The sequence below is a fragment of the Hipposideros armiger genome, unplaced genomic scaffold (genome assembly GCF_001890085.2).
Source record: "Hipposideros armiger isolate ML-2016 unplaced genomic scaffold, ASM189008v1 scaffold_499, whole genome shotgun sequence".
NCBI classification, from domain to species: domain Eukaryota; kingdom Metazoa; phylum Chordata; class Mammalia; order Chiroptera; family Hipposideridae; genus Hipposideros; species Hipposideros armiger.
The window spans coordinates 740,229-765,236 of NW_017731849.1; the positions used below are offsets into that span (position 1 = coordinate 740,229).

General features: G+C 41.8%; 1 protein-coding gene across 1 annotated transcript in view; it reads right to left on the reverse strand.

The window, feature by feature from the left end:
* Positions 1 to 25,008, reverse strand: part of TNFRSF21 (TNF receptor superfamily member 21) — a 67,815-nt gene that overhangs the window by 26,291 nt on the left and 16,516 nt on the right. The window contains exons 2-3 of the mRNA XM_019667538.1: positions 21,092 to 21,743; positions 19,026 to 19,520 (exon numbers count right to left, since the gene is read on the reverse strand). Coding sequence (XP_019523083.1) covers positions 19,026 to 19,520; positions 21,092 to 21,743 — 1,147 coding nt within the window. The remainder of the gene's footprint in view (positions 1 to 19,025; positions 19,521 to 21,091; positions 21,744 to 25,008) is intronic.

A 25,008-nucleotide genomic window follows, 5' to 3' on the forward strand; every position in this document is an offset into this window, starting at 1 on the left:
CTTGACAACCAAGGAGAAAAGGAAAAAGTGCAGAATAGTTATTTATTGAACAGCCACTGTGTTATTGTTTGCTGGACTGATTAGCCTTTATGAACTTTTAAGACAAAAAGAGTTTATCACTAAGAAAATGTAGTAATGCCAATGAAACACAAAATTTGATGGTCTTTGAAAGTGTTCTTTCTTTAGAAAAAGTTTTAAGCAGAATTAAATACACCCATAGAGAAAAGCAATAGGATGATTAAACCAAATTGAGATAGTTACCTCTACGGGGAGGGAAAGGAATATTCCTGAGTAGGGGCACAGCAAGAACTTCAAAGCTATTCATGACGTTCTGTTTTCTAAACTAGATGATGAGAAAAATGGGTCTTCTTTTTTATTTTGTTACTTTATTTGGTGTTCATTTTATCATTCCTTTTTAAACTATATATACATAAAAACGCATCTAAATAACACGTATTTATATATATTTTATATAAGCACATACTATTTGTGGGATATATATAATTTTTTAAGTGTTTGATTTGATTGATGAGGAGTCTCATGTATAACAGAAAGGTTGCTGTCCAGTTCAAGGTCACCCAGCTAGTTAGTGGTACCTGTATTGTAGTTAACAGGGAATGGAGTGGAGTAGAGGAGCATTATTATTCACTGGAATTATGTTCGTTGGACGAGGCCATCCAGTCTACATATGAATGCATGCAAGGTTGGCCATGGTGTGTATGGTTCTTCCTGGGCTGTTATTACTGACCAAGCAGATGCTAGGAAAGTTTTCTCTGAGTCTAGCAAGTTTATTTCTTTTCTTTAAAACTATAGTACCCCTAAAAAAAAAAAAAAAAGAAGTCAGCAAACTTTTTCTGTAAAGTGCAACAGTAAATATTTTAGGCTTTGAGAACCATATGATCTCTGTCAAAACTCAACTCTGTTGTAACATGAAAGCAGCCCTAAACAATACAAATGAGAGTGGTTGTGTTCTAATTAAAACTTTATTTACAAAAACAAATGGTGGGCTGGATATGGCATATGCTGTAGTTCACCAATCTCTGAAACGATAGCAATCTAAAGAGACCTAGACTATCCAATGGCATAAGTATTTAGAAAAGCACTGTTAAAAGACACACACACACACACACACACACACACACACACACACACATACACACAACAATGAAAGTTTCCATTCTAATTATTAACCTCAATGTGGAATGATAGTAAATGAAATAGAGAACAAGTCTCTGCTTGGCCATCTGTTTCATCAGAGTTCTAAGAGTTTTCGTCTAAGCTGGAGAGTCACTACGTGTTGAATTGATCTGAATCGTTTAGCTGAATGTTATGCCAACTCGCCTTTTTCTTAGGTTAAAAAGCAACAACCTTCAACCCACTGATGTGCTGATAGAAGCAATGGAGCTTAACTTTGCTTTCTCTATGATGTCAGGTCCTGGGACTCCCAGAATGGCTGAAGTTTCTAAACAAGTAATCAAAGGAGTCAAGCCCTACAAACCAGAGTCTGTACCTGCCAGGAGTGATGTATGCAAAGGTGGCCCTGGCCCCAGGTAAATGGCTTGTGAAATTTTAAGGTGCAAGTAGTGAAAAGATCATGAACATGAACTTTGTAATCACAAGATATGGTTTCCAACTCCATGACCTTGGTCGAATGACAACCTCTAAGATATCAGTGTCCACATCAGTAAAATGAAAATACCACCTCTTATCTCATAGGGTGGTAAAAGAAATTTATGGGATCAAGTGAGAAACCATCAAGCACAGCACCTCAATGCACACTGGTTCTCCGACTCTGTCCCCCACATTTCGTATTGACAAGTATCACTGGGGCAGTGTACCTAAAAGGTGGGAGGGGTTCTGCAGAGACAAATGTTTTAGCACCAGCATGATAGGTGCTGAACAATGAAGCCAAGCCCCAGAGTCCTGGCTTCCTGTGCTTTTCAGAACCTCACTAGTATGTGTCAGGAGGGGTCCCATTACACAGGAGGGGCACCATCCACAGAAAGGCAAATGTGTACGGAAAAACGCTGCTGGTGCTCCTGCCTCACGCAGGGCATCATGACAGTTCACACTGTAGACACTGCCCAGACCTGCCATGAGGAAGCTCAAGAGAGGCATGAGGTGACCAACTGGGTTATTATGGAAGAAAGGGCATTTTCCACTGCATTCTGAAACCCAGAATTAGAGAGTATCTGGGTGACAACTCTAATTTAAGGCTCCTTTTTCAAGCTCAATGTGAGCTCCAGGATGCAAAAAAGTGTTCCTCTTCTTTTTATAAAAACCTGAATTAGGGCCGGCTGAGTGGCGCGTTGGTTAAGAGCTGGCTTGGGACCCCAGAGGGTCCCAGTTCGGATCCCACATATGAGGGCCAGTGACACTGCCCTCCACAGCTAAGATGCTGAACAACAACTCAACCTGGAGCTGGGCTGCCGTGAGTCCCCGGCGACGGTGTAGGCTGCAGCTCCTGCTGCAGTGGGTTGCCATGGGCTACCGTGTGTAGCCAGCAGCCAGCGTGAGCGGCCAGCAGCTGCAGTGAGCAGCCGTCCAGAAACCGGTGACTGATCTGCCTCGCCTGGGAAGAGCGCAATGATGGTGCCAACTTGGGCCAGTGAAGCAACGTCCTCCACAACTAGACTGAAGAACAAAAGGACAGCAACTTGTCTGTTTCCCTTCCCCCAATAAAAATCTTTAAAAAAAACAAAAAACAAAACCTGAATTAACTTTTATAATCAGAGAAGGTATTAAAGCTCTTTCCTTTTGGAGATAAATATCTGAAATGAGTGCCATCGCTAAGAACCCATATTAAAGCCTTCCCTGGACGAGAGATGAAGGTCGGTGATGACAAAGCTAGAGGAAACAAAGGCCATCTGTAACCTGGGTTCCATGTTGTACAACTGGGCTTCATATAGAAAGGATGCATGGAAGAGATGGATATGTTTACAAGCTTCTTCACGGTACTAAATTCCCATCATTTAAAAGATTCAAGCATTCCCATTGCATCTCCCATACTCGTTAAACGTCAGCTCTCATTATCCTTTTAGAAAGAGAGGTGGAGGGACAAACAATAAGAAAATTCCCATGGAGGTAATTAATGCACAGCCTCCTCCCAAGATAGATGATTCCACGGTTATCCCTGTGCTGGTTTCTCCACACGCATATAGCAGTCTCCTGAGACACACACCTGGAAAACAGGAAACCTGGGCTCAAGACCACCTCCCCTTTACCACTACCCTGATCCCCGCCACACCTGGCAGACATGCTCTTCATTGGCATGAGCTCTGACCTCAAGCTTACAAATTACAGATGCAAGGGCAAAGATGGACACAACACATACAGTATATATACGGAACAGTGTATAGGTCAAGTTCAGAAATTTGAATAAAATCTTGGCTTTAGCATTCCTACAATGGATGTTCTTGCCTGTACAATGGTCATGTCCTCAGATGTGCCTTTTCCAACCAACTTTGGCCACCAAGTCCCCATCTTCTTCGATTACTCTTATTCCCAGCATCTCCCAGAGTCTGGCACATGATAGGAGTACAAGGAGTATCAATGAATGAATGAATGGGAGCCTTTTTTTGTCACCCTGCCCCTCTGGCTTGAATGCCCTCACCATTTACCATCTCATTAGCATCTGTAATAAGCCACTGAGTACGTGAGCAGCCACATGCCATCACACCCTTGCCACGCGGCCCTGCAATACCTCCCCTCTCTATAATAACGACAAGGGAGGCCCACCATGTTGTCACCAGTGGGTGAAACCCGAGCTTCCTGGCACAGGAACCCAGTACTTGTGCAACAAACTCTCCTTTTGCTGGTGCCCTTTTCCCATTGAGGGTGGTCCACCACACCCACGTCAGGGACCAGAGCTCACAAGGAGCTAAGTTCTCCTGGATTCTCCCACTGCAGAGGTGAGCCATCAGGGCAATAGTCTGTCTGGCCTGATAACAGAGTAGTGCTCCTAAAAGTAACAGTCTTACATGTACATGTTTTGCAGTAACTAGCATATCACAGGCTGGTTAAAAAATGGCATTATCAACAGGGATCACTCCCAATGCATCACCCAGGAAGCTGCTTTATCAGCACTAAGAACTTGGTCTGCCCTGAGTTAAAAACTACTGCTTTCCTAGTTGAGGTACAAAAGTTGAAGGAAATGTTTAGATTTTATTTTAAACCCAACAAGTGATTTCTGAAGCAGAAGGTACAATGGACAATCATTCTAAGCAAGCTCTGACGAATCTCAGGAGCTACTAAAAAACTCTGTGTGAAGGCCTCATGAAGTTGATGGACAGAATGTTTACCAATGACAAACTATCAAAACAAAACAGCAGACAAATTTCCAGATGGAAGAAACCGATATCACTGATGCTGAGAGAAAAACTAATATTCTTTTATTTCATTCCACCTGAGAGCTGTACAACACCAGTTAGAATCGTGTTGCCAGACTCGATGGAAAAGAGGCAAGATTGTGGCTAAAATCTTGCCATACTTCACTGATCCTTAGATATCTGAATGCATATATTAATCAATGCCTTTTCATAGCTTGGTTGCGGTGGGTTTCGTGGTGTATAAAATAATGAATGGTAGGTCTCACAATCAAAGGTGCCTTAGATTTGATGAAATATTTTTCTAATTTATAAACGTGAACTCACCTAGTTTTTAAGATTCGAGCTATCATCAACATACCTAATATGTGGAATTCTATATAACATAACACTACAATGTTAATGACATTGAAGAATGATCAACAGAATTCCAGAAATTCCTCATCCTTTACAAAATCTGCTTATATAATACCTGACCAGGTTGATTCCAGGACAACCAATTTTTAAGGATTTTTTTTTTCTATTTGCATTTTAGCCCTACGTGGGGAAAATGCTAATTTGTTTTTCAGTATCCCAAATAGATTAAAGGCTGTTAGATAAATTATAGAATAAAATATGCATTTTAAAAAAAATAGATACTTTCCTTCTAAAGCCTAGAGGAAGAAATCATTAGTGGGTGGGCGTGGGGAGGACAGCAACCCCTGAAGCCCCAGGGCCAAGGCCACGGTGGTCATTTGTCTCCGGCCACTGTGTCTTCAGCCATTCTGCACGAGATAATGCTTTTTAGACTGTAGCAATCAGAGGCCTTTCCCCTACAACAGTTCTGTGTGCTTTATAATCCTCAAACATCCTAAGAGGTTAAACAGAAAGGTGCTGTCTGCTGGAAGAGGCATTACTGGAAGCAAAGGTAGAAAAGGCAGAGGGGAGGGAGATGGGGATGGAAACAGCCCACCTATTCCTTCCACTGAGAAAGGACTAAGGCTGGGGCAGCCCTGGGGCAGAGTGCTGGGACACAGCAGCCCCTTAAAGGGAATAACCTGCTCCCTTCAGCACAGCTTCTCTGGTATGTTTACACTTCAAGTCTACTTCCTATAGGAAATTTGGGCTGACAGACAGGATGACTGTCTGGAATTTTTAGTCAAGGAGGCTTCTGGCAAAAGGAAGGAAGCCTGCTTTGGTTGCAGCAGCTGCGGCTGCCTCTGCCTGGTGCTGAGAAGCCCACCAAGTTCAACAGACGTGAGTTCAGATTAGCAGGACTCCATCACCCCTGACTTATTTGAAACAGCCCTTTGTTTTGTAAAACAGCCCTCAGAGCCTTCAGCCATTGGATGTCTGGCTTTAGAATGTTTCCATTTCCAGCAATCCATGGAAAAGGTGGGAAATCGGAGCGACTTCTACAGAGGAAAACTCATTCTATTGATGACAATTTTGGAGTCGTTTTATTTCAGAACAAGCCGGGTTTTGCTAATAAGAGAGATCAATGTTTCTTGATTGAGCATGGGAAAAGAAAAAAAAAAGAAAAATCAACCACAGAAACCTGGAAATTTCTAACCTGGAAAAATAAAAATCCAGATTTTTATAAACCCAGATTCTAAGAATCAAGGGGCAGTGTGTAGAGTCAGATTGGTGCCCGAGTTTACAACCTGGCACTGCTACGTTCTAGCTGTGTGACCTTGGGAAAGTTATTCTCTGTACCTCAGTTTCCCCCTCTCTAACATGGCAATGATAGTGGCCTACCTCATAGGTTAAGAAAATTAAGTTAATCTTTATAAAATGCTTCAACAGGATATAGCACTTGGTAAACATAAGTCTTTGTTAAAGAAAAGTAAACAATGAAAGCTTAATGGTAGCAGAAACCTTTCTTATAAGGCTAAAAAAATATATTAGTAGTCACAGTTTAACTTCATAGTTCTTCATTCCTGAACAATGTATACTGTGGTTTTAATAATTCAGCTGAAATGTTTCCCTAAGTCATTCCTGAAGCCTGATTGAAGATATTGTTCAGATACATCCAGGGCACAGTTTCCAGTTACTCAGCATCTGTTATCTAAACAACCACTGCAACCTCGAGGAACTACTTACACAAAAAAAGCAATCACACTACACACTCCAATAACTGGACTGCATCTTACTGCTTACCCTGGAGAAGAGACAAAGTCTGCAGAGATGCGAATCTGAGAGATGCATTTCCTTTACAATCCCCAATGAAGACCAGCTCAGCTCTTCCACACCTGACCAACCTACAGGAGAAACCACAATTCAAGAAGAAAGGAAGCCTTTTTCCTAAGCCTGTTGCTGGGATTCACAAAGGACTGAACCAAGAATAAGCTTGTTACTGAATAGAACCTAAAGACAGCAGAGATGAGAAGGGATGCATTTCTGCTTGTGTGCAAGATAAGGTGGGATGATGTCATTCATAATTTGCTTTGCTGAAGCAGTGAGTTGTGGATAGGGAACAGGGTGAAAGGAATAAAAAAAATATTACCAGGAACTCTGGTTCTAAATTATAGCTTGACTCAAGGACAGTGTCTGAATTTCTTAAATAAGTGCACTGATAAGCCAATTATGTCCTGGTTCTTTGGTGGCATTCTTTCCCCTAAGAAAAGTCAGGTCTTTACATACAGATTGGGACATCAAAGCTATGCAAATAAGAGGTTCAGCCACCAAGCCACCTGGCCTGCACTTTTATTATGTTTTTGGGTTTCAAGCTTGAGCTACGGAAAGGGTCTTGCTGTGGGCTGTTTTCAACTGCACATTTCAGTTTTTGCATCACTGAAGGGCAGGGTTTTAGAATGGAAGGAGGCATTAGACATACTTGATTCCAAGGCCTTCACCGTACAAGTGAGCAAAAACCAAGCCCTGCGAGGTCTTTCCCTTTGCACAGCTTCCCTGTCACAGCCAATGCTGTTCCACTCCACACCTCGCCTACTGAGGTTTCCATTTTCCCTGTGCACAGGTGCTTCCCCTCTCCCATGTCCCCAGGCTGCATTATCACCTCAGCAGGTGCTCCTCACACCACAGGAACAGGCAGCAAGCCATGTGAGCAAAGTCCCTTTCATTCACCCTCTAGAATGCTGAGAATCAGACTATACGTGCCACCATCGTTTTCTTGTCCAGTTCTTTCTATACTGGTCTATCGGACTTCAAGACACATTATGGCCAAAGTGCCTAGTGCAGAGGTTCTCTTGGCTGCCATTTCTCCTGGTCCATATGACTCGTGAAATTTCATCCTTCATGGATTTCTACTTGGTTGAAAATCAGATATAGCTGTCCCTCTCCCCTGACCTCAGCTCAGCTCTCCATCAACGCTTCAGTCCAGCTTAATTCCCTGGCCTTCTCGTGGGGGAAAAGAAAGAAAGGGAAACTGAGCTAGCAGCTTTATCAATGGTACATTATGATCTCATTCAATCTTCATGAACCACCCCAGGATATAGGACTTATGTCCACATTGCAGATGAGGAAACTATAGTGAGGTTCAGTGGTTTCGCACAGATATGCAGTGAGGGCTGATATTCAAATCCTGGGCCAATCTGACCCCTCAGCTGTCATCTTTCACTGCAATGTGCTGCCTCCCAGGACTAAGTGTTATTAACCCTGTCTTTCTGAGTCTTGGTTGCTTCTTTGAATACAAATCATTTGAATACATCTCCCCACCAACCCCCATTCACTATTATGGGGTCATAGAAAGAGACAAATAGAATTAAAGAAAAACAATGTTACAGTGATATATTTATGACGCTCTAGGTCCTGTCTATCCTCACCTCCACGCCCCCTTCATGAAAAGACAGGGACAAGAATGACAAGCAGTTTAGCACAGTAGTTACCCAGCTCAGGATCCAAAGCCAACTGCTTGGTTCACCACTGACTTGAGATGTGACCTCAGTCAAGTCATTTAATCTTTCCGTGCCTCTGTTCCTAATGTGTATAATAAAATGGCCATGATGCTGACCTTATACAGTTGTTCTGAGAATTAAATGAAAAAGTACATGTAAACCCCATAAAATAGTCCCTGGCACATAGTAAACATTCAATAAACATGAAGTATTATTTCTCTCCTTCTTCCCAAACCAGTGTGTCCAATAATAAAGCATTACACAGAGAAATATTTTTATAGACTTATCCTGGACAAGGACATTTTCAAGTAAAGTTGAGATGAAGTCAGAGAATACCAAGAGCAGCAGAAAAGTGCTTGAACCTCGGAGGGACAGGCTATGAGGGTGTAAGGAAATGAGAAATGGAGAATGCTTTTGTATAGGAAAGGTTTTGTGTACCTTGAAGAGCTTTAAGCATTTCTTTACTTTCACCTGCAATCAAGATCTCCTAATTCATCTCCCAGCCACCAGCTCCTTCACCTCCCATAGTCTGAAATCATCTAACCAAGATGCTCAGCCAAGGTAGACATGTACCACACCCCCTTTGACTGAATTATCATCTAGGAAGCATTGCCGTTATCATGAAGACACTCGGGGGAGAAACAAGTCAGGGGATGTGGCTCCTCTGAACATGCGTTCAATTCCCTCTCCTTCATCTACCTCCTGAGTCCCTGATAAAAGGCTAAGTTCTTTGCTCCTGCAGCCTCAGCCTCCAATATCCTCACAGGTAAATGGCCTCTCCATTTTCTCATTCGAGAAACTCGAGTAATTGTTTTCAAATCAAGATATCCTCGGTACTGATTAGAACCCTGCAGCCCTTTGACCAGAGTGGCAGCGTGTGAACTATAAAGGACACTGTCCCAGGAGTCAGGAGACCCAAACTCTGGTCTCCTCTTTAACCTTACTGGCAACATGACCTTGTACCCAAGGTCACCATTCTTCCCTGGACCTCAGTTTCTGCAAAGTGAGAGAATTGGACTAAATGAGCCTCTTCTAACTCTGACACACACACACACTCTCTCTCTCTCTCTCTCTCACTCTCACACACTCACACACACACACACACACTCACACACACACACACACACACGCATGGAAGCACGTGCACAGACACAATTTCCCATGATCTTCGTTGCTCTCCAACTGTAAGTTTCCCCAAAATAAAGCTAAAACAAACACTCGCTATGTTACTAAGGTCTAGGATGCCCTGGTCCTAGGGCAGTGCCTTGAACTTAGTGTTCAGATACATATAATGGGTTGTCGGAAAAGTCATGACACATGTTTGCAATGAAAAATAGAAAAAATACATCATGACTTTTCCAACAAACCAATAATTACATGAAAATAACACAAGTTAAGCAGTTTAATAACAAGTCATTTTTGAAATCTAATCTTTCCTTTGCCTTGGAATCCCTTAAAGGTGAACCTGGTTACAAACTTCCCACATCATTTCAGAGCAGGATAGCATACTGTACACGGGACACGTCTACCTCATGTATTCTATTCCCCTGCTTCAGCCAAAATACAACTAATTCAGCATCAGGCAGACTGACCATTGGGTTTCTCTTCAGGAAAATAATTCAACATCTGGACAACAACTCTCTCAAACAGGAGATAAAACAGCAAAAACGTAGAACAGAGGGAGAAATATGGCACTAAGACGAGAATAATTCTTCTCTAACCTAATGTCTGTCGGACCATTTCTTCTTGAAGAAATTCATGGTTGTCACAGCTAAAGACAAATCCTGCGGACAAGAGCTTTGCCTGGACCGCTGTGGTGCCTGGCAGGGCATGCAGCCTGTCCCCTGCAGGCGAGACCAGACGTGGACATTGCTTTTCCGGAAGTGAAGTAAATTATTTCTATTACCCCAAACTGTTACCCTTTATGTGAGTGACAATTTTCCCAACATTCTCAAGGATTATCTTTTAGATCACCTTCTAAAATTTTAAGCGCAGAGTCCCAACGAAGTACAAAAGCATGGCTCTGTGGTAAACACGTAATTTAAGAAATCCTTTACTTGGGAGAGCAGTACTGATGATCACACTGATGAGCCAAGAGAATATATGAGAGTTAAAGAGGGTTTCAGTGTAGCGAGAGCCTAACCCTGTTTATTAATACTTAGCTAGACTAGAAAGCGATTACTCCCAGCATACGTGTATTCCAGAAGCTGTCTTTACAGGCGGATGTGAGCTGCTGGCCTCTCGTCAGCCAGAACAAGAGCTGAACAACTCTTCCAAAGCACATAAAGCATTTACTACGTATGCCCCACCTTGTGACCGAAGCCAAGCTGCTCCCAGGCGTTCTGCTTGTGGTTGGAGCTGACTGGCCCACAGGAGGGGACCAAGGTGTCCCTCAGCATAAAAATTCAGAAATGGAGGGGAGTCTTGGATAGGGTTTCTCAACTCCTTTGCAAACAAGCTGACACACTTGAAGGAATTGCAACACTCAGAGCACTAGTTTTGTAATAACGGCTCAACCACCACCACACTATAAAAATGTCTCACGTTCTCCCTAAAAGCATGCAGAATTATTACACCTTCTCTTGGTCCTCCCCAACCGTGTGTCCTGATTGAAGTGGAAATTGTTTTGCTGCCCTGACCTTACTCTATCATAAGCATGACGGAAAGCTCTTGCGTGTTGCAGTGAGCACACACAGTGCTTCTTTGGTATCAGTTTGGAATGAACCTTGACCTCTTACCTCTGACTAGCAGCACACTGTACTCCACTCTACGGCACACTGCAGGGCCAATCAGGGCAGTGCTTCCCTGACAGACGTCCGTGTGACAGCAGGTATACTCAAATTGCTATGGCAAAATGGTCACATGGATCAAAATCTGGTAGCCCTCCTATGATGGGTTCAAGTCTCCTCACTTTACAAACCAAGTCGAGACTCAGGGAGAGAAAGGGCTATGCTCAGGATCCTCCAGCCTCTTAGTGGCAGAACCAGCTCTGGGCTTCAATATTCCTCGCCCAGTGTAATCTCTGCTGCCTCAGCCTCCCCTTTGTACTGCAATCTGACCTTTAAGGAATGAGCCCATGCCTCCACCCAACCGTCTCACACTTCTTCAAAGGACAGAATTTCAGAATCCTTATCCTGTGGAGCAGATCCTGCATCCCTCCCTTTCTCCCAGGTCTCCTCAAGCAGCACTCTGTAGATGGGTACTGAACTAAGAAGACATTAGATGTGACTCAATCATCTCAGTTTCTCTATAAGGAAAGCAGGGTGGCGCTGGAGTATAAAGCTAGATGCATCTGTGTACTACCCCTGGCCCCTCTCTCCACTGGAAGTTGATCACTTCCTTGAACAAACAGATGAAAGATAAGAGGAGAGACTGGTACCCAAGCTACCCTCTCCTTCTCTGTGGCTCCAGTTTAAGAGGCAAGTTCATGGCAGGTACACATATGAGGTGGACCCACAGGTAAAATTGAGCTCTCCTGGTAAAAGCAGACGGAGGAATTGTGAGATCATTTTTAAGGGAAAATACAAGAATAACTGTTACCTCTTCCTATCTCCCACACATATCTGTTGGTCCTGCTTTGTTACTTATCCTTTCAGCAGACTGGGAAACAGTTACTACACTAAAAGTAAGGTTAGCACGACTTGCTAGAATTCAAGAGAGTTTCTAAGAAGAACCAGACTGCTTATCTAAGCTGTGCAAGCCACCAGGAGGCAAGAGAGAAGCTACTAAAAGATGACAAATATATGGTATAGCTCAAGGACTGACAAACTTAATATGACCCACAGGACAAGCCACCTGTTTCTGCAAATAAAGTTTTATTGGAACACAACCATGCCCATCTTAGCATGTAGTTTATGGCGGTTTTCCTACTACAAAAGGAAAGTTGAATAGCTGTAATATAGACTGTATAACTCTCAAAGCCTACACTATTTCCTAGTTGACTAACCCCTCATACAGATAGTTTAGAGAAAATATTATTTGGGAAAGGATAAATCCACATCCATATATAAAGCCAATCAAGAGTCTTGTTTGATTTTCTGAGGCTTTCTGCCCATTTGAGAGGGCACTGTCTACAACAGGAGATGAATTAAGCTAATAATTAATCACACCAGATATCGAGGCAGAACCACGTTTCTAATAAGCTCTTTTAAGGTGGCAGTTTTGACACTATGTATAGTTGCGTGTATTTTAAAGAATAATATTTCTGCCTTGTTCATAGTCAATATTTCTGTGACTGAATCAGAAAATAAACCCAGAGATTAACAGAGAGCATGGAGGTGATGGTGACAGTGGAGGACATGAGGATGACCATGCGTCATCTCTACCATCCTCATCGTCACCCTCATCACTGCTAGCAGCTATGGGCCACTGGTCATGGGGCTAGCAATGTACTAAGCACTGGGCACATTTATTTAGTTTTCACAACAGACTATGTGCTATTATTATTCCCATTTTATACATAAGGCAAATGAGGCACAGGCTGGTTAATTAACTTGCCCTCAATCACACAGCTAGTAAATGGAACCAGGCCTTAGCGTCTTTGCTCTTAACTACGTGTTATAACACTTTTTTCTAACCTTATAAACAGAGGCCCAGAGAAGTAAAGGGCCTTAACTGAATTAACGAGGGAATGGCAAGTCTAGAATTTTAGGGTCCAGTTTTACGGATGTAATTTCTAGTCTGTGATGCTGCTTTCCTCCCCAAAATTCTTGCCTCCACTGCCTGCCTCCCTCCCTCCCATCTTTGACCCAATCACATGACTCCCAAATGCTTCTCTGAGTAAGGCCACCCACAAGGCAAATCCATTTCCGTTCTGGTTAAACACAAGCACCTAAGCATTTACAAAGGTTGGCCTGAGAATTAACAGGTTTCCCTCTTCCCATCACCCTACTTTCCAGTATTCCGGGCCAAAGTGTTCTACTTGAAAGAACCAAATCAGATGGAGGGATATCAGCAATCGTTTTGCAGCCAGTTTTGGCATATTTCAAAGTACTGCTGTCATGGAAACTCCGTTTAGCCTCAAAAAATAATTCTTCTTTAGTATACAGCAATTCAGTTTAAAGAACCCATCTTAAAATCTCTATGTTTAAATCCCTAATAACACATGTCATTGTAAATTAAAAGGAAAAAAAATCCAACAGTTCAGTGGTTTGAAAACAATCTGACCTTGAAAAGGGTAAGTGGGTAAGTCATGGTGTTCTAGAACAGTGCTATCCAATGAACATCGTATGATGGAAATGTTCTATGTCTGTCCTGTCCAACATGGTACCTATGAACAACACGTGGCTATTGAGCACGTAAGCCGTAGCTGCTGCAACGGAGGAACTGGATTTTTAACTTTAGTTCATTTTAGTTTTAAATGTAATACCTCATGTGACCATCATGTAAGCCAGCTCAGCTCTTGACCACCCCTCCTTGAGCTCTGTGCTCTTTGCCAGGCATAGGGGACACACAATAAAACCCAGTGTCTGCTCTCTAAGAACGTACAAGCAATGTAGGGAGAGAAACCACATATATATAAACTGTGAAATGGTGAAAGACAGTAAGAGCCAAAGGAATGAAGAAATAGAATCTTAGAATCTAGTTCTATAGAGTGAGTGAGACCTTTGCATTTTGCTGCTGCAGGTACAAAGCACTCTGCTTAAAAAACAGTGCACCAGCTGCTTTCACAGTCCCTTCAATTTAAAGGAGACATTGTCGCTATATATCATGTACTTTAAGTAACCAGAAGGAATTACCATCCCTGTCAAATGCTTAGCATCTGCCTAAGGTACAGGACTAAGAATGTGCTAATTAGGAACTAAGCCAGTTTAAACAAGACAAATCCAATTCCTTTGTGTCTCAACCTTTTTTTCTTGATTGCCTTAAGTCTGAAAGAAAAAGGAAATATGATCAAAGACTTAACTGCCCATATCTTGCTCCCTTTATCACCTTGCAGAACCTCCTCCACAAGTACTTTCAGGGCAATTTCCACTCCTTATCTGCTTTTCCAACTTCTCCTCAGACCCCTAGGGCAACAGGATGCTGGGGACCCAACTTCACAGTTTTGGCAAGTAGACAGAAGAGCGAATAAAGGAGAGAGGAGGGGAAGAAAAAGAAGTCTGGAAGGGAGAGGGAGAAAGGAAGGAAAGATCAATAGGAATGACCCACATTAGGAACAGCAGTTGGTTCTATTATCAGCCATCCCCATTCTCAAACTGGGGCTGGACTACAGCTCTGTATCTTCTATAGTTATAAGGAAGTGACAGAACTGACTGTTTTGAGATGATTTGAGACTTCCTCATTGCAACGTATGGCCAGTTATGTATGGACTAAGTTCCACTGTCTTTACTTTTGTGCTTTATGTGACAAAACAGGTCAGACAAAATATATTGTTTTCCATGTAACCTGCCAATTCGTGCGAACCAGCATTAATTTTAATTTTCAATTAAATTGAACATGTTGGCTCCCTACTTACCCTTTAATGTTGGTATTATACTACAAAAAGAAATCGTTTTATTTAAATGACAAAAACATAACAAACTGAGCAGTAACAATACACTTACAGCTTTATGACATTTGGATCCAGTAATAAACTCTTAAAAAGATTTGTGTGCATAAAAATTCTGAAGGGACTTCCAATGCCTGTTGCTGAAATCAACACATTGCAAGAAACCACACTTCAATCCCAATCTACCAAATATAAAATTGACCAGAAAGGGAGAAAGTATACAAAATACCATCACACCCTCAGTCTTCCATCCTGCTAGCCACATAAGGTCGCATCTTGTTTCCAACACTAGGATTCCATGGAAGTAGAATTGCAGCTTTGTGGAGTTCAACTTTAAAAATCCTAAGTTCATGGTAGGCAGAGAGGGGTGAGGGGAGCCAAATAAAAAGGTTCTTGTTGGTGAGAAAGATGGGAACCGATGGTCTGGCTTCTGAGTGCTGAGGGTCTACATGGCATTCATGAGCATGGCATGGTCTGCTTAAATTGGGCAGGCGTAAGTGAAGTCTCACATGACCTCTTATAGAGAACCAACGCTAGGCTATTTTATCCCCAACCCTCTTCCTCATGAACAATCCAGTGTCAAACGGACAAGGATCAGATATAGACCTTATTGTACAAGATTATCTGCTGCCCAGAACTCACAGCAATCAGATCAACAATATATTGTTTCTAGAGGTCTGAGCACCTGGCTTTTATTAACCAGAAACCTCTCCCTGTAATGTTTACTTGGTTGAAACTTTGAGAGTAGCAATTTGGAAAGAATAGATGTTCTTTAGGAAAACACCTTAAATATAAACATCCCGAAGCAAAACCCTGGGGGGAAAGGTTAAATGATTGGAAAAGCTAGTTAACCCTGAATGAGACTACACAGTAAGTAGTTCCCCCTTCTCCTCAGGGAATGCATTCCAAGACCTCCCAGAAACTGCAGATAGTAATGAACCCTATATATAATCACTGTGCTTTTCCTATACATACATCCGTATGATAAAGCTTAATTTCTAAATTAGGCACAATAAGAGATTACCAACAATAGTGACAAACTAGAACAATGACGACAATATACTGTAATAAAAGTTATGTGAATGTGGTCTCTCTCTGTCAGCAAATTAGCACAAATTTCTTTTTCCTTCTTCACAATTTCATGGATAAAAGCTTTGTTCTTACTGTACAGGTCTCAGCAACCTCAGCATAAGATTTTTTTCCTTTCCTTATTAAGCCGAGAACTTCCACTTTTTCACTTAAAGGAAGCACCAAGAGAAGACTTGGCACCCCCAAATTGCCAGCATCACTGCTCTTGTGCTTTGGGGCCATTATTCAGTAAAATAAGTGAGACACGAACATAAACACTGCGATACTGTGACAGTCAACCCGATGGCCAAGGCAACTACCAAGTGACTAAAGAGCAGGTAGCGTCTACAGCGTAGGGACAGTACATCCTGTCCCAGGCCAGATGGGGCAAAACAGCATGAGATTTAATCATGCTACTCAGAACGGTGTGCAACTTAGAACTTCTGAACTGTTTACTTCTAGAATGTTCTATTTAATATTTTCTGACCACAGTAACTGAAACAAATAAGGGGAAACTACTGTATTGCCATTTAGTTAGAAAAGCATATTGCTGAAGTCCCGCTTTCACAGAAAGTATGGTCGGGCTTTGCTTGATTTGGCACTTCCATTGTTTTTACAAAATTAGACATTATTTTAAGAACACAACCATAGTAGTTTAAAATGTTACCATGATCATAAGACTGTCTAAGGCCACTGTTCTCAAGAATCCTGAGAACTACACTGCAAAAGGACGGTTAGAAATATAGCTGGCCATACTCCAACCCGTAAATGGAACTGCTAAAAGAATGGACTCACTTCTTTAATAAAGTGAATAATGAGAGGAGAGTTTCAAATATTTACTTAATCTAGCAGGATGTTCTCCACTAATTTTCTACTAATTAAATATAGCAGAACAAGTGTTCTGACTAGCCACTTAAAGGGCAATTTAATGCAATATCTGATCCTAGACCTGTATCAGAGGAAAAAAGTATACTATCCATGAAGGCCCTTACTGGGTCAGTTGAGAGCGTTGGAATACAGACGGTAAATTAAAATATTCTATCCATGTTCAATTTATTGGGGTCTAAAACTGTACTATGTTCTTAAAAAGAGACTATCCTTACTGTTAGGAAATACACACTGAAACATCTAGGCATACAGGGCCAGTATATGGTTCAGAAAAATTATTTTATGGATGTACATATTTTGTACATATGGATGTAATAGAGGGTGCCCAAAAACATGTATACATATTTTAAGAAAGGAAAAAAACTGTATTAAAATTATGCTGATGGTAACCACTTAGAGCACCTCTTGTAATTGCAGAAGTCAAACGTGACTTGTATTCATCTTTTGTTATTAGTATATATTGAGTATTACAATTTTAATACAGTTTTTTCCTTTCTTAAAATGTGTATACATTTTTTGGCACCCTCTGTATATACACAATATATACTATATATTATATAAACTATTCTATATTATACATATTTTATAATCTATAAAATCTATTTTTATATAGATAGCGCATAATAAAGCAAAAAGGGAAAAAAGAAAACGGGCAAAATATTAACAACAGGTCAGTCTGGGCACAGGTATACAAGTATTTGTAGTATTCTTGGAATTTTTCCATAAGTTTGAAATTACGTCTAAGTAAAAAGATTTTTTATGCAAAAGGAGGGGAGAATTGAAGCCCTCCATCCCTAGCTGGGTTGCCAGCAAGGGGTGGTCTGATGCAAGTCTGGGCAGGCTCTATCCCCAGCAGGATGTTCACCTCAGTCTGATTTTTTCTTGGTTTGATCACGCACACAAATTAGCAAAGAGAAGCAAAAGGAGTTGCTGCTGTTTTTTCGCTTTCTCTAAATTTCTGACTATAAAAGTAGCACGTACTTATTTTAGAAAACTTGGGGAAAGGAAACTAAGAAGGAAAAAAAAATCCCACACATAAATCCCACCCAACCTGAACAAATATCATTGTCATTTTGGCATATTTTCTTTCAGTCTTTATTCCAAAGTTTTAAGAGAACTGGAATTATATGCAGTGTGTAGTCTGGGTTGTTTTTTCTTTAACACAGTATAAACATTTTCCTATGTCATCAGTCAAAAAAAAAAAAAAGTCTTCAGTGTCAACAAAATATTTCATATTACAGATAGGCCATAATTTACTTAGTCATTTCCTTAAAGCTGTCCCTTTGGTTATTTCCAACTTGAATTTATTATACATAATGCTAAGTTAAAAGTTTAAGTTCCTTGTGCTTAAATCTTTATTTTTCTTTAAGTAGTTCTGGTTTATACCTTTATAATAAAGTCACAAAAATAGAATTGCTGGGCCAAAGGGTATAAACACTTTTAAGACTCAATACAAAAGGCCAAACTAGTTCTTTAGAAAGTTAGCCTAACACATTTCTCTTTAAAGGGAAAGAAGGCACTTGAACGGAATTATCAAAACTTCAGGCTGAAATCTCACTTAGGATTTAAAGAAAGGGAAGTTACTGCCACAGTCTGAAAACTGCCATCTTCAGATAAAACAGCTGCTGGGACAACTTCCGTAAACTATTTTTTGTCTTCAAAAGAGGAAAAATAAATATTCCCGCCTGTATCAACACACACTGACTATTATGTTGAAGATACAGGGCCCAGCCTCAAACGATCACCAACATATTAAGCTTTGGGGTGTCTAAAAGACTTCCCTATCTTCCCGATAGAAATTGGATCCTAAAAATATAAGGAGGGGAAATGTGCATGTGCAAAACATGACAGGGATCTAAAAGCAAGGTTCAGTGCAAAAAGGCAAACTTATTGGGTTGTTGGAAAAGTCATGACGTATTGTTTCTATGTTTTTCATTGCAAAAACGCATCATGACTTTTCCGACAGCCCTAATAAGACAAGTTGCTTCCCCCCACTTTCTACTTTTTAGCGGCCTAATATAAAAGTGAGGGGTCCATCCGTCAGGAGACATGGAGTCAGTCCCACCTGTCCTGAATAAACAACGAGCCTGGGTCAAGGATGCAGCCAAACCTCTCTCTGAACTTGATCTCCTCCCTCATTAAATGACAAGGTTGAACAATGTCCCTAAAGGTCCCTCTCAGGTGTCATTCTGCAACATTCTCCTTTAAATGTGCCAGGGGAGAAAAGGGCAGAGTGGTTCTTCTCTCTGAACGCATTACGTCGAATGCTGACCACTTCATTTCTCATCACACAGCCAGATCAAATAGCACTTGGTATACAAAAGCGATTCAAGTAACTTTGCCTTCCCCACTCCTTCAGACAACAGGGACTAGGGAAAGAGAGGGCAGGGGCTCTGTCAACAAGGAGAAAAGAAAGCTTACCATGGCCATTGCAGTAGTAGATCCACTTCTCCCGGTTCTGGGTTGGAGTAACGGATTTCTTCAGCCCTGCCTTTTCCACAATGGAGCTGGGATCCTGCCGGGGCCCCTTTTTGAGAGTCCTTGAGCTCTTCCGGATACTGCACACCACTATCACTACAAGCACCAGCAGCAGGAAAAGCACAATCATCCAGGGCAGATGCTCGTTGATGTCAAAATGCTTGTGTAGGTTCTGTCTTAGATGGCCCCTCTTGATGCCTTTGATGGGCGTGCTGGACTTCTCGCCCCCAGTGGCCTCCATGGATGGCAGCAGCTTCAGGATGTGTCTGTGGTGGGGGCCTTGCTGGTGGTTGACTACCTGGAGGTTTGGGAGGGTCTTGTTCACACCTTCCTCCCACCTTGCTGAGCTTGTGTTGTCAGGGACTGTCCCTTCCTGGATGCCACTCGGTACCTTTGGTCTAACAGAGGCAGAAGAGTTGGATTCTGTTGAGTTCATGCCTAGAAAAAAAGAGTAAGGAGGGGGGAAGAGCTTTTCTATATTTGGGGATCTACATATTCCTTCCTCTTCCTGGTCATCTCCAAACCAGTCCAGATAATTAAAGAAGAGATGACCTTTGGAGCTTAAGAATAAGTTATATTGCACATTTTCATAAAGACCTGAAAAGCACCTTTATGTGGAAGGCAAACTAAGCTTAGCAGCTAAACTCATTCACTTTCTTGTACCAAAACCAAGGGCATTCTCAGCGATCCAACATCTGAACTCCACAGCAGTGTCTCCTGTGCTTCACAGACTGAGCAAACACATGTATATTCAGAGCTTTAGCCAACTCTTAATCGTTCTGACTATTCAGAAAACTAGTTCAAATATAATTCCTTTGCCCATTAATTCCTTTATTCCTCCATTTCTACTTTTTGACTATTTCATGATGTAATGGTAATATTGAGACTATGACTAAGATAAAGAAAAGAGCTCACACTCAAATTCAAGTTTGACCAGTGAAAGGTTTGTTGTGAGACAGGTCAGCCAATAAAATAAGGCAGGACTTTCTTAATATCTTCAATTAATAGATAATATTGGGGCTGGCAGGTTAGTAGATTTCTTTCAAAGAGGTTTTCACAAGTGGTCTTCATTAACAAGTGTGAGAGCTAAAGATTTTGAGTCCCAGGAGATAGGACCCTGCTTGTATCGGCCTCAAAGAAAACGTATAGTCAGTCATTTGAGCTCTCTGAGCCTGTTTCCTCATTTCAAAAGGGCGGGTGTAGTAAGGCCCTCCTCACAGGGTTATCATGAAGATAAAATATGATCACATTTGAAATTACACTAGAAAGCACAACTCAAGTTGGCTGTCATCTCATGAAAATTAAATTCAATCAAAAAAGGACTTGAAAATATTAAATTTTATATTCTGCCTGAGGTTCAACATGAATTCTGAGGAAAACTGGGATACCTGATGATGGGCATCAAGTTAAAATCATTTGAATAAAGGAAACTTACTATTTTCCAGATGTGAATGCTAGTTACCTTCAATGTGATACAAATTTGCTTGTGTCCTGAAGCTTCTAACTTTCTTTCTCCTTTGCCCCACCTTGGGTCCAATATTCATTCATCCCTCCCTTCTGGATATCATGGTATTTGCTCTCCTCCCTTCTTCTGACTTTCTGGCTATGTCTACCCAGGATCAACTCCATGTTCCACAACTTTTAATCTGGAAGGGACCTTAAACATCTAAATCATTCATGCATTGGACAAGTTTGAAACCAAGGCCAGGAGTTCAGTGACTTATGTAAGGCCACACGCTGTCCTTGTTTCGCTCTGTTCTTATTTTCTAGTTTGATGTGACCTAGTTTTTAGATATCCGATGCCCCTAACTGAAAAACTTCTGAGTCTAAATGTTTCTTAAATGTCCAAAGAAGCCAGATTTAATTAGCTACAAAATGCAGGCCACTTCATGAAGGGGTGACTTTGGAATATACAAAATGGAGAAAACATCCTTGGTACATGCCCACTGTTGGTCCCTTCACTGGGCTTAAAGCCTTCCTCAAATAAAGAACTCAGGAGCTTAAGTTACCTTTGGGAATATAAGTTGAGGAAGGGACTTCATGAGATTCCATGTGCTCAGAGCGTGAAAAGACGGTTGTACCAGGGTAAGATGGGGCTGTACTGGAGAAGGACGGGAGTATGCCACAGACGTTGTCTGCCTCCTTGGTCCCTGGCTTGATCACCACCAGGTTCTGACTCACACAGTCTGTGTATGCTTTGCATTTCATCACACTAGAAGGCACATCAGAGAAGGTCCCCCGAGCACACTGCTTACACCGCACGTCCTCGAACTCCGACCCTTTCTTCCGTACACCCCAACCCACAGGACACACCGTATGGGGGGCACAGGTACCATTAGACTGGAACATGCCAGGTGGGCAAGTGCATTCTCGGTCAGTCAAGGCAGCACAAGGTAATGTCTCAACCATTGGCCGTGGGCATGGCTGACTACAGTCATGGCATTTCTCTATGCCATTCTCATGCCTGGTAAAGGTCCCCGCAGGACAACTGCTGCAGACACGCAGGCTTGTGTTGGTACAGTGCTCAGACACGTAAGTTCCTGCCGGACACTTGTCACAGGTTAGCACCTGGCCGGTGGCACGGTCAACATGGCGATATTTGCCGATTAGATTTGGGGCCTTCTGTTCTGGCTGAGCAGAGGTGGTGCTAAGGAATCCAAGCTGAAAGAGATAAAAGGGAAGGGGGAAGAAATAAAAACGAAGATGTTATGTAAGAACAGAGGAGAAGAAACGATGGAACAACCCCACTGCCACCATCATCATTCTTAGTAGAGATCTGACCAATACTGTATCCTCTGAAGACTAGGCTGCAACACGATAGAGAGAAGCAAAGATTCCAGCTCCACCCCAGGGCCTGACCTACTGGCTGTGAAGCTTTGGTTTCCTTGCCTGACCTTTGCCTCAGCTTCTTTTTCTTCCATCTGCAAAAAACGAAGCTGACAATACCTCTCAATTGATTATAAAAATCAGTTGAGAATATAAACATGAAAGCATCTACAGCTCATATTAAAAATGCAATATAGAAGTCAAACACCCAAACAAAGAAGAAAATAACTTGCTGAACAGTTGTCTTTCTTTCCATGATCCAAATGTTAAGTTACCATTTCTTGAAGCCAGGACAAAGCGACTGAGAAGTAGGATAGCATATATTCAAGCTGCTACTTCCATAGCACCAGATTACCCGGTTGGCGTTAACCGATAAACATGGCATGGTTTTTCAAACGTTTCATCTACGCAAAGCTATAAAGAGGGTGCCCAAAAAATGTATATACATTTTAAGAAAGGAAAAAACTGTATTAAAATTGTAATACTCAATATATCTACCGTTAAGAAAAGATGAATACAAGCCTTATATATACATATTTTGGCACCCCCCAGTATTTTTGTTTGTTTTGGGTTTTTTGCAAAACAGAAGTAAGCCCTTGGCAATCTTAATGTGTTTCAAACAATAGAGTCAATGCTTTGAGAAGCACATTCTATCTGTTCAGCCTCTGAAGGCCATGGTCAATACAGCACCACCTGCAGCCACCTAGGAGCCAAGCACAAAGCTGGGCTCAGCAAGGACTCGATAGACATTTAGATTTAATTTATAGAACAGAAACTTCACCCAGCTAGGCTGAATTTCACACTAGCTTCCAGAATGAAAACTTGGGGTAAGAGGAAATTATATTTGTGGTCCTAAATCCTGAGGTCTTTCTCGGCGGGGAGGGGCAGGGGATGGTTAAGAATGAATATTAAAAGAGAGCTTTTCTGCATCAATGAAAATGGGGAGATTCCAACCAGAAAGTTTTCACTGTACTCTACAAAATGGAGAGAGGTTATGTTACCATTTCTTGAAGCCAGGACAAAGCGACTGCCTCAACTACCAGCTACCCAACAGGGCAAATTCCTTCGAAATTTGCCACTGTACCAGTAACTGAGAATAAAGCAAGAATTTTTTTTCAAAGTGATCCGAGTTCCTGTCTTTTTAGTACCCTGAAATTTAAGCCAAGATTCAAATTTAACTATTTGAACCAAAAACATCACCCTTGAAGTCCTTAACTCTGTCCCAGAGCTGTATCCAGTTAAATGACAATATTGAAAACAAATTTTCAGTTGATGAGAATATATTCATCGTTTCTTTAATCTGAGATTTTTTTTTTAAAAGGATAGTGGTTGATTTTCTTGGTAAGAGCCTTAACTTCATCTTGGATTCTGAAGAAAAAGAACCTGCTTGATAATAATAAATTCTGTAATAACTTCCCTTTTCGCTTGGGGCTCTTTTTGCTCATGTCTTTGAAAAATGAGCCCCAGCCACCCTCTTCTAACTAAGCACAGCACATGTATCCAAAAGAAAACTCATTACCATCTCAGGGAGCCCCAGTGCCATTTGGCAAGTACATGAAGACAGAGCTTGTCCCAATCTCCCCGACACTAAGGACCCAACCCAAGAGGTTGCAAAAGGTTCTGCTCTGTGCTTCTCCAAGTTCCGTTGTGTCTAGTTTCTAAGAGAAAAAGCCGTCTTGGATAGCTGCAGTGTTCTGGAAGCTGAAAAGATGTATAAATAACCCAAATGGCAGGTTATTACACTTGTGCAAACTAACTGAAAGCCAAGAACAGAATGAGCAATCTGGCCATAGAGCGGTGGTCAGGGGCAAACATCACTGATGTGCTAGGGGATTTGAGTCTGGTGCCCTACCTGTGCGCGGAGGCTGAGCAGTCAGCCAGATACATACTCAGGGGGTGGCTCTGCAGAAGGCATTCACTGTGTGTGAGTCTGGGTGTTGAGTTGGGGATCTGCTTCCGAAAGCTTCATGCATTTCCTCAGGGCACACACTTCTAAATCTAAATCAGGGATGCTACTAGGTTCTGCATTCGTCCCCTCCGATTACTGAATTACCAGAAGTCCCCCTAGCAGGACACAAGACCCGCCTCCAAACCTCATCAAACCCACATATTTCCCCACTTATTAAATGGGTTTTTCAATTCTGATCAAGTTTCTAATTAAAGCAAAACTCAGGGCCCTTTAAGCTGCAACATACTAGGTAACCCATTTAAGACAATGTGCCTCTAAAAATGGACCATTAAATTACCTCATGCTACAGGAGCCATGTCCAGCTTCTAGAAAGAGAGCTAACACACAACAATGCTTCAGCAGTCTCACCTGGGCTGAACATTAGACATGACATCTGTGCAAAAACTAGACAGTATGAAAGCATTGAAGAAATACTTATTGAAGACCTACTATGAGTGTTGTGTACAATGCACCATACCATGGGCTGATGACAGACCTTGCAAACTCTATTGCAACCCTTTTGAAGTATACCTTTTAAAGCAGGGCAGGCAGAAACAACTAATTACATCAGTAATTACCTAATTACAACTGACATGACTGCTGAGAAAGAGAAACAGAGTCCTGTGAGAGGGGGTTTGGCAAGCACTTCCTAGCTCAGGGATGTTAGAGCAGTGTCTTAGGGTACTTCTCAATGGTGCAGAAGGAGAACTTCACTCTGGGCCGGGGAATGGAGGGGGCTTAGGCAGAGGAAGCCCCAGAAGAAAAGTCTGAAGCTGAAGGAAAATGTCACTCAGCTCAGGAACTAAAAAGCGTATGTGGCTCTACCTCAACATGCAACACATGGCCATAGTGAAACTTGGTGAGGCTCCGCAATTTGATCACAATCCAAAATGCAATAAGAAGTCACTCTATGTTTTTATTGGAGGTTGGGGATAGGGGCATATAATCACATTTGTGAATTTAAAAAGTTATCTGGCTGAAGAGTGGAAGGTGCAAGTGGTGTGGGGGAGAACAGATAAGAAAATCTCCGTAGAAGACAAAAGCCAGGGTAAAAATTGGGGGTGACCTGGACTAGAGTGGAGGTCATGGAAAGAGGAGAAACCAACAGATGTGAGAGGTCAGATCAGCTGGATTTGGGGAAGTGATTACCTA